Below are 21384 nucleotides of genomic sequence, written 5' to 3' on the forward strand. Positions count from 1 at the left end.
TATATCAATAAACTAACTTTTGTCAACGATATTTTTAAGGAATTATAGTATTGTGTAAGAAAAAAAAATGAACAGTAACGTAGAAATGGTATTAAATACATTACAAGGAACACTCAGCAGCGATAAAGATGTAAGACTAAATGCGGAAATGCAAATGTCTCAATTTACTGAAAATGCTGGTTTTTGCAATACGTTATTAAAGATTTGTGATACGCGTAATGGTATGAATGCTAATTTTCCTGAATCTGTTATAACATGTGCAGCTGTAGCTGTAAAAAATTTTATTAAATACCAATGGACAGGTAATGGAACGGCACCTCTTGATCAATTGGAAAGAGAAAAAATTAGACAAAATGTTTTGGAAGTATTATTTGGTAACTCCAGCGATAAAAAAGTTAGGGATCAACTTTTATCTTCTTTAACATTGATAGCTAAAACAGATTTTCCTGAGCAATGGCAGAATCTAGCTACTGTATTAAGTGAAGGTCTACGTGGTGGGATATCAGACAGTGCAAAAGTTTCTGTAATTTCAATGGATGAATTGTTTAAAAGATATAGGTACGAAATGAAAAGTGAAGAATTATGGAAGGAAATTCTTTATGTTTTAACTATTTGTGCTGAACCAATAACAAAGTTTTTTGTTGATACAGTAAAGTTAGTAGTTGAAAGTTCCGAACAAAAAAATCATACTCCTGAACAGTGTAGAGAAATGTTTGATTGTATTTTTTATTGTGCTGAAATATTTCACTCATTAAATTCACAGGATTTATGTGAATATTTTGAAGATAATCTTAAAGTATGGATGGAAGCTTTTCTTACTTTAATGAAAATAAATATGGATTTTTATCCATTTGTAGTGTCCGATGAAGAAGATCCTTACAATAAATTAAGGGTGGCTTTATGTGAAATTTTCACATTGTTTTCTCAACGTTATGAAGAAGAGTTTCTTCCTTACATGCAACCTTGTGTTGAATTGATGTGGGAAAAATTCTTTGCCAATAGTAATGTTAATAATTGTGATTCTTTAGTTAATGCTTCAATGAATTTTCTTGGAGCTATTTGTATTAGGCCACAGTACAAAGAAATGTTTACTGCTGAAGGAGTTTTGGTATTACTTTTGAGAGATATTGTAATTAAGAATATGGTTATGTCACAAGATGATATTGAAACATTTGAGGATGATCCAGCTGAATATTTAAAAAAAGATCTAGAAGGAGGTGATGCACACACTAAAAGAAGGGGTGCTGCTGATTTATTAAAAATTTTGTCAACAGATTATCCTGCACAAGTGAGTCCAATAATTCAAGATTTACTTAAGGAGTTTGTTGGTGCATTTTCTGCAAATAGGAAAGCAAATTGGCTTCAAAAGGAGATTACATATTCCATGGTAACTTCAATGTTAGTACGTGGTGAAACAGCTCGTATGGGTGTTACAAAATTAACAGATTTTGTAAATCTAGATGATTTTTACATTCAGTACGTTCGTCCTGAAATTGTTGAAAGTCTCCCTGATGAACTACCTATTATTACATGTGCTGCGTTAAAATTTGCCTTTAATTTCCGTCATAAACTTCAGCCACTTGCCTTGAAGGAACTTGTGTCTGCACCAGTTGTTGGAAGATTATTGTCATCAAGTAATCAAATAATTCATTGGTATACAGGAAACATGATAGATAAGTTGTTAAACACAAAATCGCAGGATAATAAGTTACTTTTTACTACTGCTGATGTTGATACACCAGCATTAATCAGTTCAATTGCTCAAATACTAGAATTAAAATCAACAAGTATCACACCCTATGTTATAAAGGCATTAATGAGAGTACTGAATTTTATGGATGATTCAACAGCAGCTGGTGCTGATAATATTATTAATGCTTTAGCAAAATTGTCATTTACGGCACTTAAACAATCAGCTAATCCAGTTTACATTCATTACATTTTTGAATGTATGTGTGTTGTTATTAAAAAGGCTTATTCAAGGGTTGCCGGTGGTATTGATCAAGCTGTTCTCCCTGTTATTGAACATATTTTTACAGAAAATATGGAAGATTATGTTCCATATGCTTTACAAATATCTGCACTTCTTATTTCTCAATGTTCTGCGGCAATTGCACGAGGAGAAAATGTCAATAGTGATGCCTATCATGGGTTTATACAATTTGTTTTAACACCACAAATATGGCAACATGGAACAAATGTTCCTGCTGGTGTTATAGCTCTTGAAGCATATATTAAAGCTTTTCCAAATCAAATGTTTTCTGAAGAAAATGTGAAGAAATTGTTTGATATTTATAACAAATTAATCGGATCTAAAGCCAATGATCAACATGGGTTTACTCTTGGAAATATATTATTGCCATATTTAAATAAGTATCCAACCTTAACTTTTCAATCTTTATTTATCCCTATTTATTCAAGACTTTCACGTTCCAAAACATTTAAACTTCAAAAGAATATGATGATTTTTGTTTGTCGTTTTGTTCTTATTGTAGGTGCTAGTGAATTTGTAAACTGTGTCAATGTCATTCAGAATGGCTTAGCTTTAATGACAATGAATCGTATATTTGCTCTAGAATTGGCAAGTATTGCACAAATGACAACTTCTTTTGAAAGAAAAATTCTTATTCTTGGTATGGCTAAAATTTTCCAAAATGAACCACAAATTATTAGTGAATCATTTGTACCATTATTAAATGGTGTTGTGAAGTTAATTGGAGCTTCTATAAAAGGAATTTCAAATGTTAATTCACAAGTTGAAATGGATGAAGAGTTATTATTTGATGAAGATAATTTCAATAATAAATTTTGTCGTCTTAGTGTGGCTAAACCGGAAGAGGATATTTTCAAGGAAGTCAAACAATATCATCGTATTTTTTCCGATGCTATTATTAAGTTACAGAGTTCTGGCGTAAATTTCTCACCTGATTGTAATGAAAGTTTAGAACTATTAAAGAAATATGTTCAAACTACGTTGTAATTTATATCAATTAACTTTATTTTTTTATACTATCATTTTTTAAATAATTTTTTTTCGATGATTTATTAAAGTATCTTGTAAATTTTTTTAAGTTTATTATAGACTAACGATAAATATTTTTTATGATCAGCGTATAAAGATAAAGATTCAGAGTATGTTATCCAATCTACAGCGCAAGCATCTGATCCAGCTTTAAAATTTGTATGTGAAAGTTGATTATTAGCATCATGGAACAAATATACTGAAGTTTCCATCCATGCATTATCTGTATTCCTGTGGTCATCAACATATCCATTATATAACATGATACCACTTTTAAATAGTTCTTCGATAACAGTTGATGAAATATTATCTAATGTTTCCTCGGTAAATTCTCTTTTTAAGGTATTTGAGACATTTTCTCCTTTGTCAACCATGCCTCCTGGAATTGCCCATTCACCAGTATCTTTTCTTTTTATGGCTACAAATTGAAGTTTATTATCTAATATTCTTGTAACAATAGGGTCTGCTGCATGATTAGGTCCCCATCTTCCAAGAACACCTCTTCCTTTTAAACCTGTTCTTCCAATTGGATTTAATGGACGATTATCAGTAGATATTTGATAATGTCCCACAAAAGATATTCTATTGATATCTCCATCAATAGCATTCCACTTATAATTTTCAACATTTAATTCTTTGTCATCAGACCAACTTTTATTGATAGCATCTATTGAAGTATAATCAGGAGGATTATAATCATCCCATTTAACATTCCATTGTAAAAATTTTTCAGGTACTTTTATACGATATACATTTGAGAAAAAATATGGTTTTGTTGTTACAAGACAATTTTTATTAATACAGGTAAACATTATCTGAAATACTACAAGTCTTTTAAAACGAAAATGTAAAAATTTTTGATTGGGATAACGTTAACATTTATTTCAAAGATATTTTAATATTCATATTTTAAATTAAAATTTATTTATAAAAAAGAAATGTACCATCCAACAATTCATAGTGATAGTGAAGAGGAACTCAATATTATTAGATCCTCCTCAGATGAAAGTGATACAGAAGTAAGTTTATAAAACAAAAATTATATATTTAAATTATTTTAGGGTATCAAAATTAAAAAAAGAAAACTTTCAAAGAATAATGACTTTAATTCTGGCTTTAGTTTTAATGTAGAAGATAAAAGAGTTATGAAAGATGATTTGGATGGGTTAAAAAAATATTTAAGAAATAGTAGAATATCAACACTTCAAGAAAAAATAGAAAAAGAAAGATTAAAAAATAAAAAATCTGAATTACAATTAGCCAAAGATTTAAGTGAATATAAGGAGGATGAAAATGATTTGGTACAAGAAATGGATGATATTTTAGATAAAGTTAAAGTTAAGGAAGTTAAGAAAAAAAAGAAAAATACTAGTAACAATTTCTTTGATGAAAGTGCACAAAAAAAATTAATAGACAATGAGTGTCAAAGTATTACTTCATTTCATGATATGGATTTATCAAAACCTTTACAAAAAGCTGTAAATAACCTTGGTTTTATTGAACCTACACCTATTCAAGGAGCTTGTATTCCTGTAGCATTATCTGGTAAAGATATTTGTGCTTGTTCTTCAACTGGTACTGGTAAGACAGCAGCATTTATGTTGCCTATTTTAGAACGATTATTATTTAAACCAATAACAAAAGAAAATTATATTCGTGTTTTGGTTTTATGTCCAACAAGAGAACTTGCTATACAAGTCTATCAAGTTACAAGAAAACTTGGGGAATTTTCAAAAGTTAATATTTGTTTGCTCGCAGGTTAGTTTAAATAAATTTTATTTAAAAATAAATATTAAAAATAATTAATTAAAGTTAAGCAATTTGTAAACTGGGTAATAATGATCTAACACGAGCATTATAATGTTTAGCAATAACAGATACATAAACTAAAAGGCATCCAATAACAAGGGCACTTGTATAAAAAGCGTAATGAAATTGAAAGTATTGTACTAATTGAGATGTATAAATAGGTACAATTAAATGTGTTAACCATTGTGTCATAGAAGCTAAGCCTGTAGCTTTTCCAAGATCTGTTGATTCAACGGAACTAAAAAAAAAAATTTTAATATGTAATAAGTTAAGTTGACTATATTTACCTTGTTATTTGTGTACATGATTCAGCATAACAAATAGCATATGCTGCTGTTTGAATTGCATTTATAACAAGAAATTGTTCTAGTCCAGTAACAAAATTTACGCCTAAATAACATACTAATAAAGTTCCAAGTGCCATTTGTAAAAGTGCTTTAGGGGTAAATCTTTTCTGCAAGAATGGTAATACTAAAAATTGCATTGTTAAAAGGGCAATTCCCATTACGAATAATACATAAGCACTGTCGGTAGCTCCATGCATATATTGACGTAAAAGAAAGTTTCTAGCGATAAGTTCATAGCATACATAAGCTCCAACAAGGAAACCACGTAATATTAAACTTTCACGTAATGCTGGATTTCTAGTTATCATTGGCCAATATTCTTGTGGTCTAAGTCGTGCTGCAGCAATTTTAGGTATTCCATGAGTAGCTGGTAATGCAAATACAATAACAGGCATTATAGCAGCAAACATTGTTACACCAGATAAAAATTGTGATGTTCTAAGATCTGTCCATACAGCTATCTTTGAAGCTGTATATGGTCCAATAAACATAGCAATTGCTTGGGGAATAGTTAATATCATTAATGTTCCAGTTCTTTCTTTTTCAGTAGTAATAGTAGCTAGGTACATTTCAGCTGTAGAATCTAATTGATAACCAAATCTTAAAATTTGAAGTATAAAAAAGGCTACCCATGTATGACATAAAGCTAAACCACAATAATAAAGTGAGGTACAAATAACAGCAAATATAAATATAGTTTTTGGACCGGTAGTATCAGTCATTTGTCCTAAGGCTAATGCACCAATTACATTCATGAGTGATCCAAAAGATTGTATATATCCTAAATCAACAATTGACATAACTTCTGTTGTATCCCATTGTAAAAATGATAAAAGTGTTGTTGTCCATTGGGTACCAAAATGCCATATACCAAAAATAAGGCAAAGTGTATAAAGAACTTTTTGTTTTTTCTCCATTTTTTAAAACCTTTAAAATGTAAATTATTTTACTTTATATATATTAAATATAGTGTTTATGAATTTTAATAAATAAAATTTTTTGCTTATAAGTTTGCAAAAATTATAAATAAATTAGAAAGTCTAAATGAAAAAAGAAAAATGTAAACTAATAACATATATCATCTATATAGAAAAGATTAATCAGGGCGAATATATCTCGTTGCCTTACATATGATTTCCAATTTATGGAACAAAATTTTGATATATAAAATTATAGAATATTAAATTTGAAAAATTGAGTTTTATGTTAGGTCATTGTTAAAATGTTATCGCAACGCGTTGACATACTTTCTATATGACTTCTTTCTAAATCCTTTTGTATAATATACAAGAAGTAGTTGATAATAATGGGAATGATGTGGATTCTAAAATGGGCTTTAGAAATATCATGATAAATAAAGGGGAGATTTTTTTTTTCATTTTGTTAATTTCTAAGATTTTATAATTTGATATATAATAATTACATAGTAATAAAATATATTATTTATATTTTTTGACAAAAAAGTGAAAGTTTTAATTAATTTATATATAAATATATATATAAGTAGAAAAAAAAATATATATATATAACAATGAATTTATTTAAGTAACTTTTATATTTAAATATATCATAATAGTGTAAAATAATTAATTGTATCAACTGATTGATATAATTTAAATAAATGTCAAGATCTCAAAATTGATATCTTTTGATATTGTAAACCAAAATTTACCATAAAGAGATACAATGATATTTTGTATTGGACCGCCAATTTCAAAGAAAGTTGGATGGTTATAATCTATTAGAAAATACAAGTTTTTGATTTTAAATTGAATGTATTACAAAGATAGAGTTTAATGAATAAACATTAGACAAACAAGTTATATTTTATTAAAACATAAAAATAATAAAAAGTAAAAACAAGAATATTTTTAACATATTGATTATATGTATAGTGAAAGGAATTTTTACTAATCATTCCTTAATAATGTTGGTAAATTCATTATATGAATCTTCATAAAATTTCCAAACTTGTATACTATTGGTATTGACAAAAGTGTTAGAGCTGTTGCTACATAACATATTAAGGAGATTTCTGATCGTTCTACATAATATCCAGTAAGAATAGGTGTTAATGACATTGATGTAATTTGTATAATTCTATTAAGTGCTGCAGCTTTAGCAAAATAAATTTTAGGAACAGATGCCATAAGTGTAGCTGTTAAACATCCTATAGTTATTGTTGATCCTATAGCTTGTAATGGGCAACCAAGAAGAAAATGATTAAATTCTGATACTTGTGATAAATATAAATATGAACAACATAATATTCCTGCACCAAAAACAACAATATTTTGTGGACCAAATTTAGAGTGTAAATATGGTAAAATTAGTAATGAGGTAATTAATGTTGATAAACCAACAACAAAAGCTAAAAGGCACATACTATTAGGTGAGATTAGCATATGTGTTGATAATTGAAAGCGTAAAATTTGATCATAACATGAGGCTGGCCCGTATATTAATGCAATTAAAGCCAATGTAATAAATACATTTTTATTTTGTAATAATTCAATATATATTTTTATGTTAGATGATGTAAATATTTTAGATTTTTCGGTATTTTCACTAGGCATAAGAAAAATTATAGGAATAAGTAGTAATAAATGTAATATTCCACATGCTAAAGCTGAATTAGTAATATGTGGTGATATAATAAAAAGTGATTGTATTGCTAAATATGGTCCTAAAGCCATAGCAGCAGAATATGGAATATTTTGTTCTGTTATACAATGTGTAATTTCATTAAGATCAGCATACTCTCCTAACATGTTTGCCATTAAAACATTTAAAACTGTAGGCATATTATTAAAAATTAATAATATTTGATATACTCCAAAAACATAAAAGTTTGATGTTTGTGTTATAATTATTTGATAAAATCCAATGACTAATGTACAAATAAGAGCTGTTTTTTTGCCACCAATAGTTTCAATAAAATAAGCAGTTAAAAAAGTTCCAATTGCTGTTGCTAAACCACCAATAGAATTTAATGTTAATATTGTAAAAACATCTGGAACAGGACGTAGTCCCCATTGTAGGAATGGTATTAATGTTCTGATCCATTGTTCAAATGAATGAAATAATAATGTTAAAAGAAATATGAAAATTCTTCTTTTATTTATTTCATTTTTTGTTAAAGCACTCATATTATATTTTTAAGGAAATTTTTTTTAACCACAATTAGAGTGTAATATTTTTCCTTTTTTTTTATATATATATAAGACACTGGAAAAATTATTAAAAATGATTGCGTGGACAAAAGTTTGGAAATCGACAAGATTGATATGACAACATGATAAAAATTATTGTATATAGAAGTGAAATTTTTGATACATTCATTTATTATACAAAATTATATACATGCAAAACTATTGTGCTACTTTTTTGAGTGAGGGAAATAAAATTAAATAGATAAAATACAATACATATAACTAAAAATGGAAAAAAAAGAATAGTATTTTAGATAGTGAAACATTATTCTCTATAAATATCAATTAAAATGTAAATTGATTCATATATTAATATTTAAAAGAGGACAATTCTTTTGATAATTAAATATCTATTATACACAATTTGGTGATAAATGCTTGAATAATATTTAAACGTTTTATATTATAAGATTGCAATATAATTATGATCAAAAATATTTGTACAAGAAGTTCTTAAAATATTTTACATGAATATTAATATTTTCTATAATATGTATAATAATATCATGAATAAGAAAACATTCTAAATAATAAATTTAAATTTGGAAAAAGGATACTTAAAGTGTTTAATTATCTTTTTTATTATGTATTGTAACATTCTTGTAAAAAAGATTCTTTTTATCAATATATTTACCTAATAAGTTGACGAGAGATAACTGTATATATATATATATATGTATTACTTTACTTCTAATCAAATATGATAGAGATAACAATTAAAATTATATAATTTTAAAATATGTATAAAGATATGTAAATATTTAATTTCCAATAAAAATTTCACAAATTAATCTAATTTTTTTTAGGTGGTTTGGATGTAAAAAAACAAGAAAGTAGTGTATTAGAGAAGCCAGATATTTTAATTGCAACACCTGGAAGATTAATAGATTTAGTTAAAAGAGTTGATGGTTTAACATTAAAGAAAATTGAAGTTCTTGTACTTGATGAAGCAGATCGTATGCTTGAGGAAGCATTTGCTGATCAAATGAAAGAATTAATTTCTATGTGTGGTAAAAAAAGGCAAACAATGTTATTTTCTGCCACTATGACTGAAGAAATTGAAGATTTAATTAAAATGTCTCTTGATAAACCTGTAAAACTTTTTATTAATGAAAATACAAAAACAGCAACAAATTTAAGTCAAGAATTTATTAGAATTCGTGAAGGTCAAGAAGACAACAGAGAGGCAATTGTCTCAGCATTAGTTACTAGAAATTTTATCAATCATACTATTATATTTGTACCAACAAAAAAAGAGTGCCGTAGACTTAATGTAATTCTTGGATTATTGGGTGTCAAAGCTGGTCAACTTCATGGAAATATGAATCAAACACAAAGAGTTATGGCTTTGAATGAATTTAAAAATGAAAAAATTGATGTTCTCGTTTCTACAGATCTTGCCTCACGTGGTCTTGATATTGAAGGTGTCACTACTGTCATAAATTTTATGATGCCAAAAGATGTCAAGATATATGTTCATAGAGTTGGTAGAACAGCACGTGCTGGTAAGGGTGGTAGATCTATATCTCTTGTTGGTGAAGATGAAAGAAAAATATTAAAAGCTATTATAAAGTCTAATCAAGATGGAAGTTTAAAACAAAGAAATGTTTCAAATGTAGTAGTTGAAGCATACAAAAAGAGAATAGATTCTCTTGAAAATTCTATAAAAAGAATTGATGAAATGGAACAAGCTGAGAAGGAGATTGCAGAAGCCTCTAAAAAGGTTCAGGAGAGCGAGAAAAAGATGGCTGAGGATGGAGCGTCAGGTTATGATGATTGAAAGAAAAAATTGTTCTTTATCTTTGTTTTTTTTTTGTTGTTTGTTTCCTCTTATTGTTAAAATTTTATTTGTTTAATAATTAAAATTTCAAAAATTTTTATGATAGAAATTGATAAATTATTAAACAATTATTTAAAAAAAAATTAATCGTGGTAATGTGTAAAACTAATCAAGAAGTCACTTTGTAATTTCAATCTGCCATCCCCATTCACAAAGGTGATCTTCATCATCATCTGTAAGTAAACTTTTAACCTTATACTTTCCACGATGAAGCATGCCTTTTGGAGCTTCACAGACAGTTGTCTTGTATGTGTAATATTCTGATTTTGGTGCATATGATCCTAACATAATAGATTCCTTGTCAACTGGAAGACCATGACGTGAAGTCTTTTGACAATATTTTAATCCAGTAATAATTTCTCTTTGAACATAGAATTCAAAAACAATTCTATAATTGACACCTTCTTTGATAGAAATACTTAAACCTGGAGGTGGCTGTGATTTGACAAACTCAACTTTATTTGTTATCTCATTATCAATTTCTAAAGCGATGCTCTTAAGTATACAATTAGATTGGATAGATGGATCAATAACTAGATTCTCAGCATTACTTCCAAGTAGTTTTTCTTTATATCTAAAAATATTGATATTAAAAAAACATTCTTTTTATTTATTATACACTTACTTAACAAGACTCTCATCATCTGTATCAGTAGATAGAATCTCATTAAGAGATTTCTGAGCTGGTTTTACATAATTTTGAGGAAGTTCAAATTCTTTAGCTTCAATTTTATCAGCCTCACTCATTATAATTAATTATAAAAGCTCTAAATAAAGTAAAAAAAAATTATTTTTAGAAAAAAAAAGTTAAAAATAAAAATAAATAATCTAAAAAGATTAAATTTTTCTATTAATTATTACTTATAATACAACTTATTTTCTAACCAATAAAAAATAATTCATATATAATACAATCCAAAAGTGAAAAAAAAAGAAGTTTTTTTTAAGTATATATAATTATAAAAGAAAAAAGAACATTAATATTTTTTGTAATGATATTTAAATAAATGGATAGATGAAGTATATTATATATATTTAAAAGTAACAAAAGAAATGCGATGACTAATTATTATATTAAAAAAGCAAAAAAATACATGCGTAAAGAATTTTATACTATTGTCTATTTCATCTTTTTTGTTAATATTATTGACTTTCTTGTTTATCAAATTTAAAGATTATAGAAGGAAGATTTGTTATTATCATGTAATTCTATGACTATGAAACATTTTTATTTATTTATTTTTTTTCAAAATATATGTATATAATTTTATAAAATCAAATACCCCAAATAAAAAGGTTATATAATAAAATCCATTATATAGAAAAATTCTCAATAATATATTCAACTAAAATATATTTATATTGTACAATGCTAGAGAAAATAATATTATATAGATTTTTTGAATAAGCATTGAATTGATTAAAGAAAGTGAAGTTGAGTACTTACAATTAGAAAATATAAACAAAATAAAGAAAAAAAAATTTTTTTTTACAAAATATAGTTAAATGACTGTAAACGATACAATAGTCTTTGACAGAGATGATAATGATTGATTTTGATGGGAAGTATTTGTATGGAAAAAGTTTTTATAGTAGTAATAGGTAGGCATAGAAAAAGTAATTTAAAATAATTTTTCTTTTATAATTTTCACATAAATCATACATTATTTTACAAAATATCAGAAAGTTTAATAATATTTTTTGTTTGTAAAATAATATATACAAATAAATAGAAATATAAATCATTGTAAGTAATTATTTATAACTTTCATATTGCAAGTTACTTAGTTTTTTTTTTTTTTTGCTTTGTTTAAATTTAAATATATACAAAATAATTATTTTTAAATAAATACATCTTAATGCCATTTTAAAATTTCTACTATAATTTTAAATAATAATTTCATTTACATATATGTATATATTAATCATATATGTTTTTAAAAAAGTTTACTATCATTCATTTATAACAAAAAATGACTAATATAATATTTTAAAAAAAAAAAATTTCTAAGAAATGATTTATTAAAGTAATTTGAATTGAATCATAGTTGTATAAAATATTACAATAAAAACTTTTAATATAAATATATTTAAAAATTAGAATTTTTGGTTATACTAAAATTCTTAAAAATGAAAACAATTATTATAATAGTATTATTAATAAATATAACTTATTCTTATTTGGGTGAAAAATTTTGGACCAAAATTTATTATGGAATTCCTGATGAAGGGCATATGAAAGTTATATTTAAAGATCATCCTGTTAATGAAAAAGGATTAGTTGATGAAAATAATCAATTAGCTTATTTGTAAGTATCAAATTATTGTATATTTCATTCCAATATTTAGCGTATACGTTTCTAAAAACCATCATGAAGGTTTCTTTGGTATGACATATCTCAATAATGGATCATTGTGTGGTAGATTTAATATAAATAATACATTATATGAGACATGTGAAAATTTTAGAATCCTAAAACATAATAAACATGATAAAAGTTTGTTTGAAATTGCTTCCGTGAATGAACCAGGTATTACAAAATTTTGTATTGAATTTTATGATATTTTTGCTGCAATATTAAAAGATCCTTATGATGGTTCAAGTTTTTATGGATACATATCAAAAAATGGTGATGAAGCTTTTGGTATTGACCATAATGGTGGAGTTGTTAATTATGTTGGTTTTGATGTTATTAGTAATTTTGGAATGTATCTAATTTACAGGAAATAATAAAAAGTTTTTGCAAAATAACTTTTTTTTTTTTTGATTGATGATTAAATAGTTATTTATGAAAGGACAATTTATATATATTTTTTTATATATATATTTGATAAATTATACAATTAATCAAGTAATATATTAAATAATAAACAATTACTATTGTCAAAAACAAAATATTATTTTTCCTCTAAAAAATTAAATTTAAAAGTATTTCATTTTTGTTGTTATACTCATTTTTATCTTAATTGGAACTATAATAATGTAAATTTTAATACATGCCTTAAGAAGATTTGACCTATATATAAATATATGACTAAGATATTTTAATAGATAGGAGTTAAATTTATTTATGTATCATTTTTAATTTCATCAATACTATATATATATATATATATTTATGATAATTATTTTTAAATAAAAATACTATAATATTAAAAAAAAATTTTTGTTACTTATTTTCTCACATTTTAATTTAAAATTAATATAGTTTTATAAAAAAAAATTAATCTTTCATTTGTAATTTTATGTTTACCATTCTTTTTAATTTTACATGTATAAATTATTGATAAATATAAACGTTAATTTATACGTTAGACCACATTTTGATAAATAAGATATGTTAAAACGATAACTTGTTTTTGATTTTTAATGTGTTATGTTAAATGGTAATATTGTATGGAGGCAGGGTTTTGATAAACTTTTAATATTATGAAATGTCTTAAATCCATGTTTTTGAATTTATAAAATTACTATTAAAGTCTAAGTATTTCCTTGAAACAAGTTATTGTTTTTTTTTTAATCAAAATAATTTAAAATTATTATTATTTTACAATATTTTACTAAAATATGCTAATAATTTCTTTTATTTTTTTTTAATTGATTTATATAATATAAATATATTATTACAATATATTTTTTTTAACTATTTAAATAAAAGTTTAATCTTGTATTATAAATAAAAATAATCTAGAAAATATATATTATGAGATGATTCAAAATATTAAGAGTTAGATGTATCATAATATTACCTGTTTCGGTAAACAATATATATATATTATTATTTGTAAATAATTGTACTTTATCCTCATTATTATAAAATTTACCATTCAAACATATTTTTGATATATCAAAAATATTTTATACGTTACAAATAAATGTTTTTAATATAAATATATATATATATATAGTTTGCTTAAATAGGTAATAAATTTAAAGCATTTAGTGTTGTCATGTAAAATATATACTGATGATAATAATAATAATAATTTGAGGAGGAACACATTGATTTGAAAGTATTTTAACCTTGATAAACACCTATTGACAATATAAATGGCCATTATCTTTACTAGAAAAGTATATATGTCTTTTCTTCTGTTTTATTTTATAATATAACATAACAATTTTTGTTTTACTTACTTATTAAGTAAGATATATAATACGATATAATTATTTTTTTTTTATCAAAAGACAACCTTAAAATTAATTTAATAACTTTTAGACTTTTGTAATTTAAAAACACTTTATTTTTTCTACATTTTTCTAAAAATAATTTTAATAATTTTCTATGAAAAATGGCTAAAGTAGAGGTTCAGATAAGAAAATGTTTTTGTTGTGGTTTAACTCCTGGAACTTTTTTTTCTGCATTATATACATTGGTAATTATAATAATTTATATTTTAAAAATAATTATTAAACTTTTTTTTTAGTTAATCTTTGCCCTCCTAACAGGCCTTGGTTGTTGGGGGTTATCAGATACAGTAAATAATGGTGATAAATCACACTATACATCATGTGAATTAGAGGCACAGGGCAAAATTCGTGCTGGTTTGTTTCTTAAAAAATCTTTTTTTTTTTTATAAATACAATATTTATTTAGATAATAGGAAGCTTGTATTTCATGAAGGAACAACAAAAGTTATTGTAGAAGATTCTACCTCTTATCATTGTTCATTTGGTTTGTATACAGAAGAATTAAAATATGAAAAGAATGGTAAGTTTTTATTAATTAAATTATCTCCGCAAGAAGTCAAAATTATGGTTTAAAATATTTCAAGGACATATTTATATGTTGTTTAACCATAATCTTTATATATAATATATTTATATTTGATTGATGAAATTATTAACATTCTTATTCTAAACAATAATATATTAAAGAAAAATATATAATTATTATTTACCTTGAATGATTATTAATATTTATTTTAGTAAGATATGTAACATTATTAGTTGATGTCTTTCTTTGGGCAGCATTAATTGTTGCATCAATATTATGTTTAATTGGACTAGCTATTTATAATGAATGGCTTTTGATACCATGGATTTTATTAATGTTGATTGAAGTTATCAGAGGAATAATTAGTGTTGTATTTATTTTTATCTTTAGTCATGGAAATTTAGCTAGAATAGCAACAGGTATTTTTTTCCTTGGTGTTCAATTTTTCCATGTAAGTTTTTTTTTTTTTTTAAAAGACATTTCATCTATAAATTTTAAAATCATTTAAGGTATCAATATTAATGGTTATGATTGCTAAATTTCAAAGAATGTATAATCGCAATAGAGGAATAGTGATGGATGCTGATAAACAGGTACCTTTTTGAATGATTTCTCATAATATTAATATATTTTTCTCGTTTCAGTATATACCAGATTCAAGTCGTGTATATCCTGTTAATAATACAATGTTATCTACAACTCCATATGGTGATCATGGTTATAATAATTATTCGCCTTCACAACATTACAATAATGTTCATCCATACAATGTTCATGATCATATGGATTATGGAAATGTACAACCTAGATATTATAATAGATATTAAAATGAAATCATTTTTTGTACATTCTAAATTTTTTTTTCACACTTTTACATTAGATTTTTATCTGTATTTTATAGTAAATATAGTATTTAATAAAATATGCAAAGAAAACTTAACAATTTTTTAAAATATTTATTTAAAAAAATAATAAAATAGATAGTTGCTTACTATTATTTGTTATTTAATTAAATTTTTACTTATGAATTTCATACTTTTCATGACAAATTATTTTGTGAATTTTTCTCTGATTTCTTCAATTATACAATTACATAAAATTGCATCATCACTGGAATCTAATGCAAAATACTAATAAAAAATGTTTTTATAGTATACATCCCTATAATTTAATCATTTTAAATACATCATTTAACTAATTTTTATAGTACACCACACATAAAGATGGTAATAATCATTGTTTCATTTTTAAAATTTTTTTTTAGAACATTAATAATTGAAACTAGTAAAACTTTTATTCACAATAAAGTGATTTTTATATTTTAGAATTTTAATAAAAAAAATATATACAAATAATAATTAATATAATCATTATTTAACCTTGTAAAAATAATTTAAAAAATAAAGGTTAACATTAATAATAAATATTAGCTTATAATAGAAGAAAAATTACCTTAATATTGAGACTAATAAATAAATCAACAAATTAAATAACAATTCAAAAATAGTTTATTATAACAATTTACTATTACTTTTATAAAAATTACAGTATTAAAAACTTTCTAACAATAACTTTATTTTTCATAGATCAAAAAAAGATTGTTCCATTTTTGCAATTAATACATCAAAGAACAAATTTTGTAATTTTAATTAACATTAGTTTATCTATTTATGTTATTCTGTTGTTGATTTTCAATATTTCTTCTTAATTTCTAAAAACCAATGACACATTTGAACTGTTCAAAAATGTTTGATTTTAAAAAAAAAAAAACAGTTTATATTTACAGTAATAAAATGTTATCATAATATGTTACCTTTCTATTATATAATCTTTCATAATCTTAAAAAATCTAATTAAATAAAAATAGTAAACATAAATATTTTACTTTTTTTATACATTATTTCGATAAGTCATTTCTTTGCTTTAAATATATTTCAGAGTAAAACATTTATTAACTAATAAAAAAAAATCAACAACATGTATCTTCAAATTAAAAAAAATAAATTTTGATCTATAATATACAAACTATTTCATAAAACTATACTTTTAGATATAATTCCTGTTAAAAAAAATGTCTTTCTTTTAAAAATATTGCTTATCATAACATAAAATTAATTGAATTGAAAAATAAATAAAACATTTTATCCAATAAAATACTGGAAGTTCTGTATTGATTGAAGTCAAATTTTCTATTTTCAAGTTTGTTACATACAAAGACTTAGACATTCTTTGTTTCAAGCACTTTTCAATGTACAAAAATTAATTATGAACAATGACATCTTTTCCACTTGCCTTAACTTTTCTTTCTTTTGCTATCATACCAAATCTTTGTAGGAAAAAAGGTACCTCTTGATACCATTTAGGGTATTGTTCCCGAAATTTATCTATTTCTTTTTCAAAAACAGGAACAAATAATAGTTTTGCCTCAACACGTTCCTCCGGTGTTTTTCCTTTTAAATTTGTCAACAATTCATCCTTAGTTTTTGTATTTACCAATGCAATTTTTGATAATGGATCTGGTTTTATATTTTTAATAACATTTAATTCCTCCTCAAGACGTTCTATTTTAGGTAGATTAGCATCATTTTTTGAATTTTTTAACTTTAAAATGGCTCTTGAATGATGGCGAAAAAGGTGGACTTTGGCTTTTTTTATAACTTTTCTGAGACTTACTATCTTAAAAAAATTTATCATTAGAACGTTAAACTTTATACTTACTTTTTCATTTAATTTTTTAGGATCTAATGCAGACATTATATATTTTTTGATTATCTGTAAATTTGTTTTAATGAAAAAGTATTACAAAATATTTAGTAAAGTATGCGTAATACCATAAAAAATAATTTATAAGAAATTAAACTCTGTTATAGATATAACTCTTGAAATGAAAAACAATTGGTAAAATATCACTTAAGTGAACGAAATCATCAAAATTATTTAAGTAGTGTTAATATCTATTTCTAACTGTTAAATTGGTCATGGCTGAAGTTGTTGATGAAAGAGCAAGAGCGTTAGCTAATTACAAACGTAAACTTCTTGACTATCGTGATGTTGAGAGGAAGTTGAAAGATTTACGTAAAAAGGTAAGCTTTTTTTTTATTTAATTTGAATGATATTATTGTAAAAACATATATAGGAAATTGAAATGAATAAAGAATTAACCAAATCAGAGAATGACATAAAAGCTTTACAAAGTGCTGGTCAAATTGTAGGAGAAGTTTTAAAACAACTTAGTGAGGATAAATTTATTGTTAAAGCCACAAATGGACCAAGGTATGTTGTTGGATGTAGAAGATCTATCAATAAAGAAACCTTGATACAAGGTACACGCGTAGCATTAGACATGACAACATTAACTATAATGAGGAGATTACCCAGAGAAGTTGATCCATTAGTCTACAAAATGAGTCATGAAGATCCTGGAAATATTGCTTATTCTCAAGTTGGTGGTTTAGCTGAACAAATTAGACAACTTAGAGAAGTTGTTGAACTTCCATTATTAAATCCTGAACTTTTCAAACGTGTTGGAATTAATCCACCTAAAGGATGTCTTTTATATGGACCACCTGGTACTGGTAAGACACTTCTTGCTCGAGCTGTTGCTTCACAATTAGATTGTAACTTTTTAAAAGTCGTTTCATCAGCAATTGTTGATAAATATATTGGTGAATCAGCACGTATGATTCGTGAAATGTTCAATTATGCGAAAGATCATCAACCATGTATCATTTTCATGGATGAAATTGATGCTATTGGTGGAAGACGTTTTAGTGAAGGTACCTCTGCCGATCGTGAAATTCAACGTACATTAATGGAATTACTTAATCAAATGGACGGTTTTGATTCATTGGGTAGAGTTAAAATTATTATGGCAACAAATAGACCTGATACCCTTGATCCTGCTTTACTTCGTCCCGGTCGTTTAGATAGAAAAATTGAAATTGGTCTTCCAAATGAACAGGCGCGTCTTGAAGTTCTTAAAATTCATGCTAGTAAGATGACTAAACATGGAGATATTGATTATGAAGCAGTAGTAAAATTATCTGAAGGATTCTCTGGCGCTGATTTACGTAATGTTTGTACAGAAGCTGGTCTTGTAGCCATAAGAGCTGAACGTGAATATGTTATTTCTGAAGATTTTATGAAAGCCGTTCGTAAAGTTGGAGATGCTAAACGTCTTGAAACAAAACTCGATTACACACCTGTCTAATTAAATTAAAGTTTTTAATTTATAAATTTTATTACTATTTATTTACAGTAATCTCTAGTTTAAAAGGATAACTGAAAAAAAGAATAAATGTTAAAATACTTTACTAAAAAATAAATCCTATCTCTAAAAATTAAAACTAAATAATTGTAGAAAGACTGATTTTAAGCACTATCAATGTCAATATCTTTGCTTCCATCATCTCCAAAAATATAATTTTTGTAAATATCGGTAAATAGATGACCACAAGAAACAGTTGCTTTTAATCTTGTTGCCAAAAGATATGATCCAGACAATTTTCTATGTAATGAGTAAATTTCTTCTGGTGGTGATGTTAATCTATGTTCTAACATAACAGGAATAAGTGCATGTATTCTTTTTGTAACACTTTGTTTATTAAAATCGTAGGGTTTTTGACTTGCTAATGTTTCACCTAAAATTGATACTGAATCACAATGTGCATCTTCCATAACTTTACTTTCATATCCAGTTAAAAATCCTATTTCTCGGCTATATTTAAGAGTTTTTTCTCTATCATTGTCATATGCAGCTTTAATAATTCTCATATATAAATCTGTAAATTTTTTAGAATATGATCTTGAAGCACCAAAATCAAGAAGAACCATACGTGGCTGTCCTGTCACTGGATGTTTACCTAAGTAGAAATTTGACCAATTAGGATCAGTTTGCATAAATCTCCAAACAAATATTTCTTTTAAACATATTTCTATAAATTTTTCTGCTATATAATCTCGAACTTCTTGTATTTCATCTTTACACATATCAACAGGTTTACCTTCAATTAACTCTGCTGTCAAAACAGTTTTTGTTGAAAGCTCAGGAAATGCTTTAGGAACATAAAAATCCTCTGAATCTCCTATTAATTCTCTAAACTTTTCCATAGCTTTTAATTCTCTTATGTAATCACATTCTAATTTTAATTCTCTTCTTGCTACATCAACGAAATTTTCTAAAAACATTCCTTTTGGAAATAGCCCACCAAAACTAAGAATAGATATTAAATTATCTATATCAGAATCAATACCATCTGCTACACCTGGATATTGAATTTTAATAGCAACATTTTTGCCATCTTTTGTTACACCTTTATGAACTTGACCTATACTTGCTGCAGCAAAGGGTTTTTCATTAAATTCTAAAAATAAATCTCTCCAATCATTACCAAATTCCCTTTTCATAACTTTGTGAACTTGTTTTACAGGCATAAAATCTGCTTTGTCTCTAACTCTTTGAAAAATATCAAGAAGAGGTTTTGAAATAATTTCTTCATCTTGAAGACTCAGCATTTGCCCTAATTTTAATGCAGCTCCACGTACACGGCATAATGTTTGTACTATTCTTTCCGCATTACTAGATGTTAAAAAAAGATTTCCATCAGTTACACTATCATTTGATTTTATCTTGTTAATACCAAAACTTCTTCTTGTTAATTCAGCAGCAGCACCAGAAGCTAAACCAATACCAAGAAAACCAAAATTCACAAGTCTACCTATTCTTGTACTTGGTACAGTTTTACCAGAACCGTGTTTAGATAACGAATTAAAATCTTGATTTATTGATAAATCATAATTTTTCGGAATTCTTGGTTTATACACAAAATCTTTTTTACTTTCAATATTTTTTATTTCTAATTTAACAAATGGATCATTTGAAACAACATTTCCCATTAAACTAGCTTCTTTTATTAAAAATGTTTTCTCTTCTTCCTTCAATCCACTTTCATCTTTACGTTGAATTATTTGATTTTTATTTGAATGATAATCATGAGTTTTTATTTTCTCATTTTCTTCTAATTCATTTTTAATATATCCTCCATCTCCAGGAAATATTCCTTTAACAGCTAATGATTTAAATATATCAATACCTTCTTTGACAACTGATGCTCTTGATAATATATCATCTACCATTGATTCATCATTGCGTTTTTTATTACTATCAAATGGCCTTACAACATTTCCACCCATTACAATAGTTTGTAAAGTTTTATCTTTTACTGTATTTGATAATTGTTTTACTTCATAAGGACATTGTGATTCAATTAAGAATTGTAATGTTTTTGAAATTTGATTTATTTCTTTGATACATTTTTTACCATTCCAAGCCATAGATTCAGATTTAACTATAGAATAATAAAAAAATGTAATTTTTAATCTATTGTAATAGGTGAAATTATTTGATTAAAATAATTATTTAGAAACTTTCGTTACA

At 25.1% G+C, this 21384-nt stretch overlaps 12 protein-coding genes across 12 annotated transcripts; 6 read left to right on the forward strand and 6 right to left on the reverse strand.

Moving 5' to 3' along the window:
* Nucleotides 1–85: 85 nt before the first annotated feature.
* On the forward strand, nt 86–2980 carry SRAE_2000331500 (Exportin-2; the record flags this gene model as incomplete). The annotated part of the gene is made up of 1 exon (XM_024654494.1): nt 86–2980. The coding sequence occupies one exon, from the start codon at nt 86–88 to the stop codon at nt 2978–2980; it is 2895 nt and encodes a 964-aa protein (XP_024507860.1).
* A 65-nt stretch (nt 2981–3045) lies between these two features.
* SRAE_2000331600 (ADP-ribose pyrophosphatase, mitochondrial) lies at nt 3046–3834 on the reverse strand (the record flags this gene model as incomplete). The annotated part of the gene is made up of 1 exon (XM_024654495.1): nt 3046–3834. The coding sequence occupies one exon, from the start codon at nt 3832–3834 to the stop codon at nt 3046–3048; it is 789 nt and encodes a 262-aa protein (XP_024507861.1).
* A 126-nt stretch (nt 3835–3960) lies between these two features.
* SRAE_2000331700 (Probable ATP-dependent RNA helicase DDX27) lies at nt 3961–4785 on the forward strand (the record flags this gene model as incomplete). Its single annotated transcript, XM_024654497.1, has 2 exons — nt 3961–4041; nt 4084–4785. The coding sequence occupies 2 exons, from the start codon at nt 3961–3963 to the stop codon at nt 4783–4785; spliced, it is 783 nt and encodes a 260-aa protein (XP_024507862.1).
* A 49-nt stretch (nt 4786–4834) lies between these two features.
* Nucleotides 4835–6095, reverse strand: SRAE_2000331800 (Major facilitator superfamily and Major facilitator superfamily domain, general substrate transporter-containing protein; the record flags this gene model as incomplete). The annotated part of the gene is made up of 2 exons (XM_024654498.1): nt 4835–5069; nt 5119–6095. The coding sequence occupies 2 exons, from the start codon at nt 6093–6095 to the stop codon at nt 4835–4837; spliced, it is 1212 nt and encodes a 403-aa protein (XP_024507863.1).
* A 993-nt stretch (nt 6096–7088) lies between these two features.
* SRAE_2000331900 (Major facilitator superfamily and Major facilitator superfamily domain, general substrate transporter-containing protein) lies at nt 7089–8327 on the reverse strand (the record flags this gene model as incomplete). Its single annotated transcript, XM_024654499.1, has 1 exon — nt 7089–8327. One exon carries the CDS (start codon nt 8325–8327, stop codon nt 7089–7091), a length of 1239 nt encoding a protein of 412 aa, XP_024507864.1.
* Nucleotides 8328–9348: 1021 nt separating this feature from the next.
* On the forward strand, nt 9349–10170 carry SRAE_2000332000 (LD15481p; the record flags this gene model as incomplete). The annotated part of the gene is made up of 1 exon (XM_024654500.1): nt 9349–10170. The coding sequence occupies one exon, from the start codon at nt 9349–9351 to the stop codon at nt 10168–10170; it is 822 nt and encodes a 273-aa protein (XP_024507865.1).
* A 177-nt stretch (nt 10171–10347) lies between these two features.
* SRAE_2000332100 (LD16419p) lies at nt 10348–10977 on the reverse strand (the record flags this gene model as incomplete). The annotated part of the gene is made up of 2 exons (XM_024654501.1): nt 10348–10804; nt 10856–10977. 2 exons carry the CDS (start codon nt 10975–10977, stop codon nt 10348–10350), a joined length of 579 nt encoding a protein of 192 aa, XP_024507866.1.
* A 1383-nt stretch (nt 10978–12360) lies between these two features.
* On the forward strand, nt 12361–12961 carry SRAE_2000332200 (Hypothetical protein; the record flags this gene model as incomplete). The annotated part of the gene is made up of 2 exons (XM_024654502.1): nt 12361–12539; nt 12580–12961. The coding sequence occupies 2 exons, from the start codon at nt 12361–12363 to the stop codon at nt 12959–12961; spliced, it is 561 nt and encodes a 186-aa protein (XP_024507867.1).
* Nucleotides 12962–14523: 1562 nt separating this feature from the next.
* SRAE_2000332300 (Hypothetical protein) lies at nt 14524–15775 on the forward strand (the record flags this gene model as incomplete). The annotated part of the gene is made up of 6 exons (XM_024654503.1): nt 14524–14607; nt 14659–14776; nt 14829–14942; nt 15161–15399; nt 15458–15541; nt 15593–15775. The coding sequence occupies 6 exons, from the start codon at nt 14524–14526 to the stop codon at nt 15773–15775; spliced, it is 822 nt and encodes a 273-aa protein (XP_024507868.1).
* A 1432-nt stretch (nt 15776–17207) lies between these two features.
* Nucleotides 17208–17702, reverse strand: SRAE_2000332400 (Hypothetical protein; the record flags this gene model as incomplete). Its single annotated transcript, XM_024654504.1, has 2 exons — nt 17208–17624; nt 17667–17702. The coding sequence occupies 2 exons, from the start codon at nt 17700–17702 to the stop codon at nt 17208–17210; spliced, it is 453 nt and encodes a 150-aa protein (XP_024507869.1).
* A 224-nt stretch (nt 17703–17926) lies between these two features.
* Nucleotides 17927–19158, forward strand: SRAE_2000332500 (26S protease regulatory subunit S10B; the record flags this gene model as incomplete). The annotated part of the gene is made up of 2 exons (XM_024654505.1): nt 17927–18031; nt 18085–19158. The coding sequence occupies 2 exons, from the start codon at nt 17927–17929 to the stop codon at nt 19156–19158; spliced, it is 1179 nt and encodes a 392-aa protein (XP_024507870.1).
* A 161-nt stretch (nt 19159–19319) lies between these two features.
* Nucleotides 19320–21281, reverse strand: SRAE_2000332600 (UbiB domain and Protein kinase-like domain-containing protein; the record flags this gene model as incomplete). The annotated part of the gene is made up of 2 exons (XM_024654506.1): nt 19320–19588; nt 19634–21281. The coding sequence occupies 2 exons, from the start codon at nt 21279–21281 to the stop codon at nt 19320–19322; spliced, it is 1917 nt and encodes a 638-aa protein (XP_024507871.1).
* Nucleotides 21282–21384: the final 103 nt, after the last annotated feature.

This window comes from Strongyloides ratti, assembly GCF_001040885.1.
Source record: "Strongyloides ratti genome assembly S_ratti_ED321, chromosome : 2".
Lineage (NCBI taxonomy): Eukaryota > Metazoa > Nematoda > Chromadorea > Rhabditida > Strongyloididae > Strongyloides > Strongyloides ratti.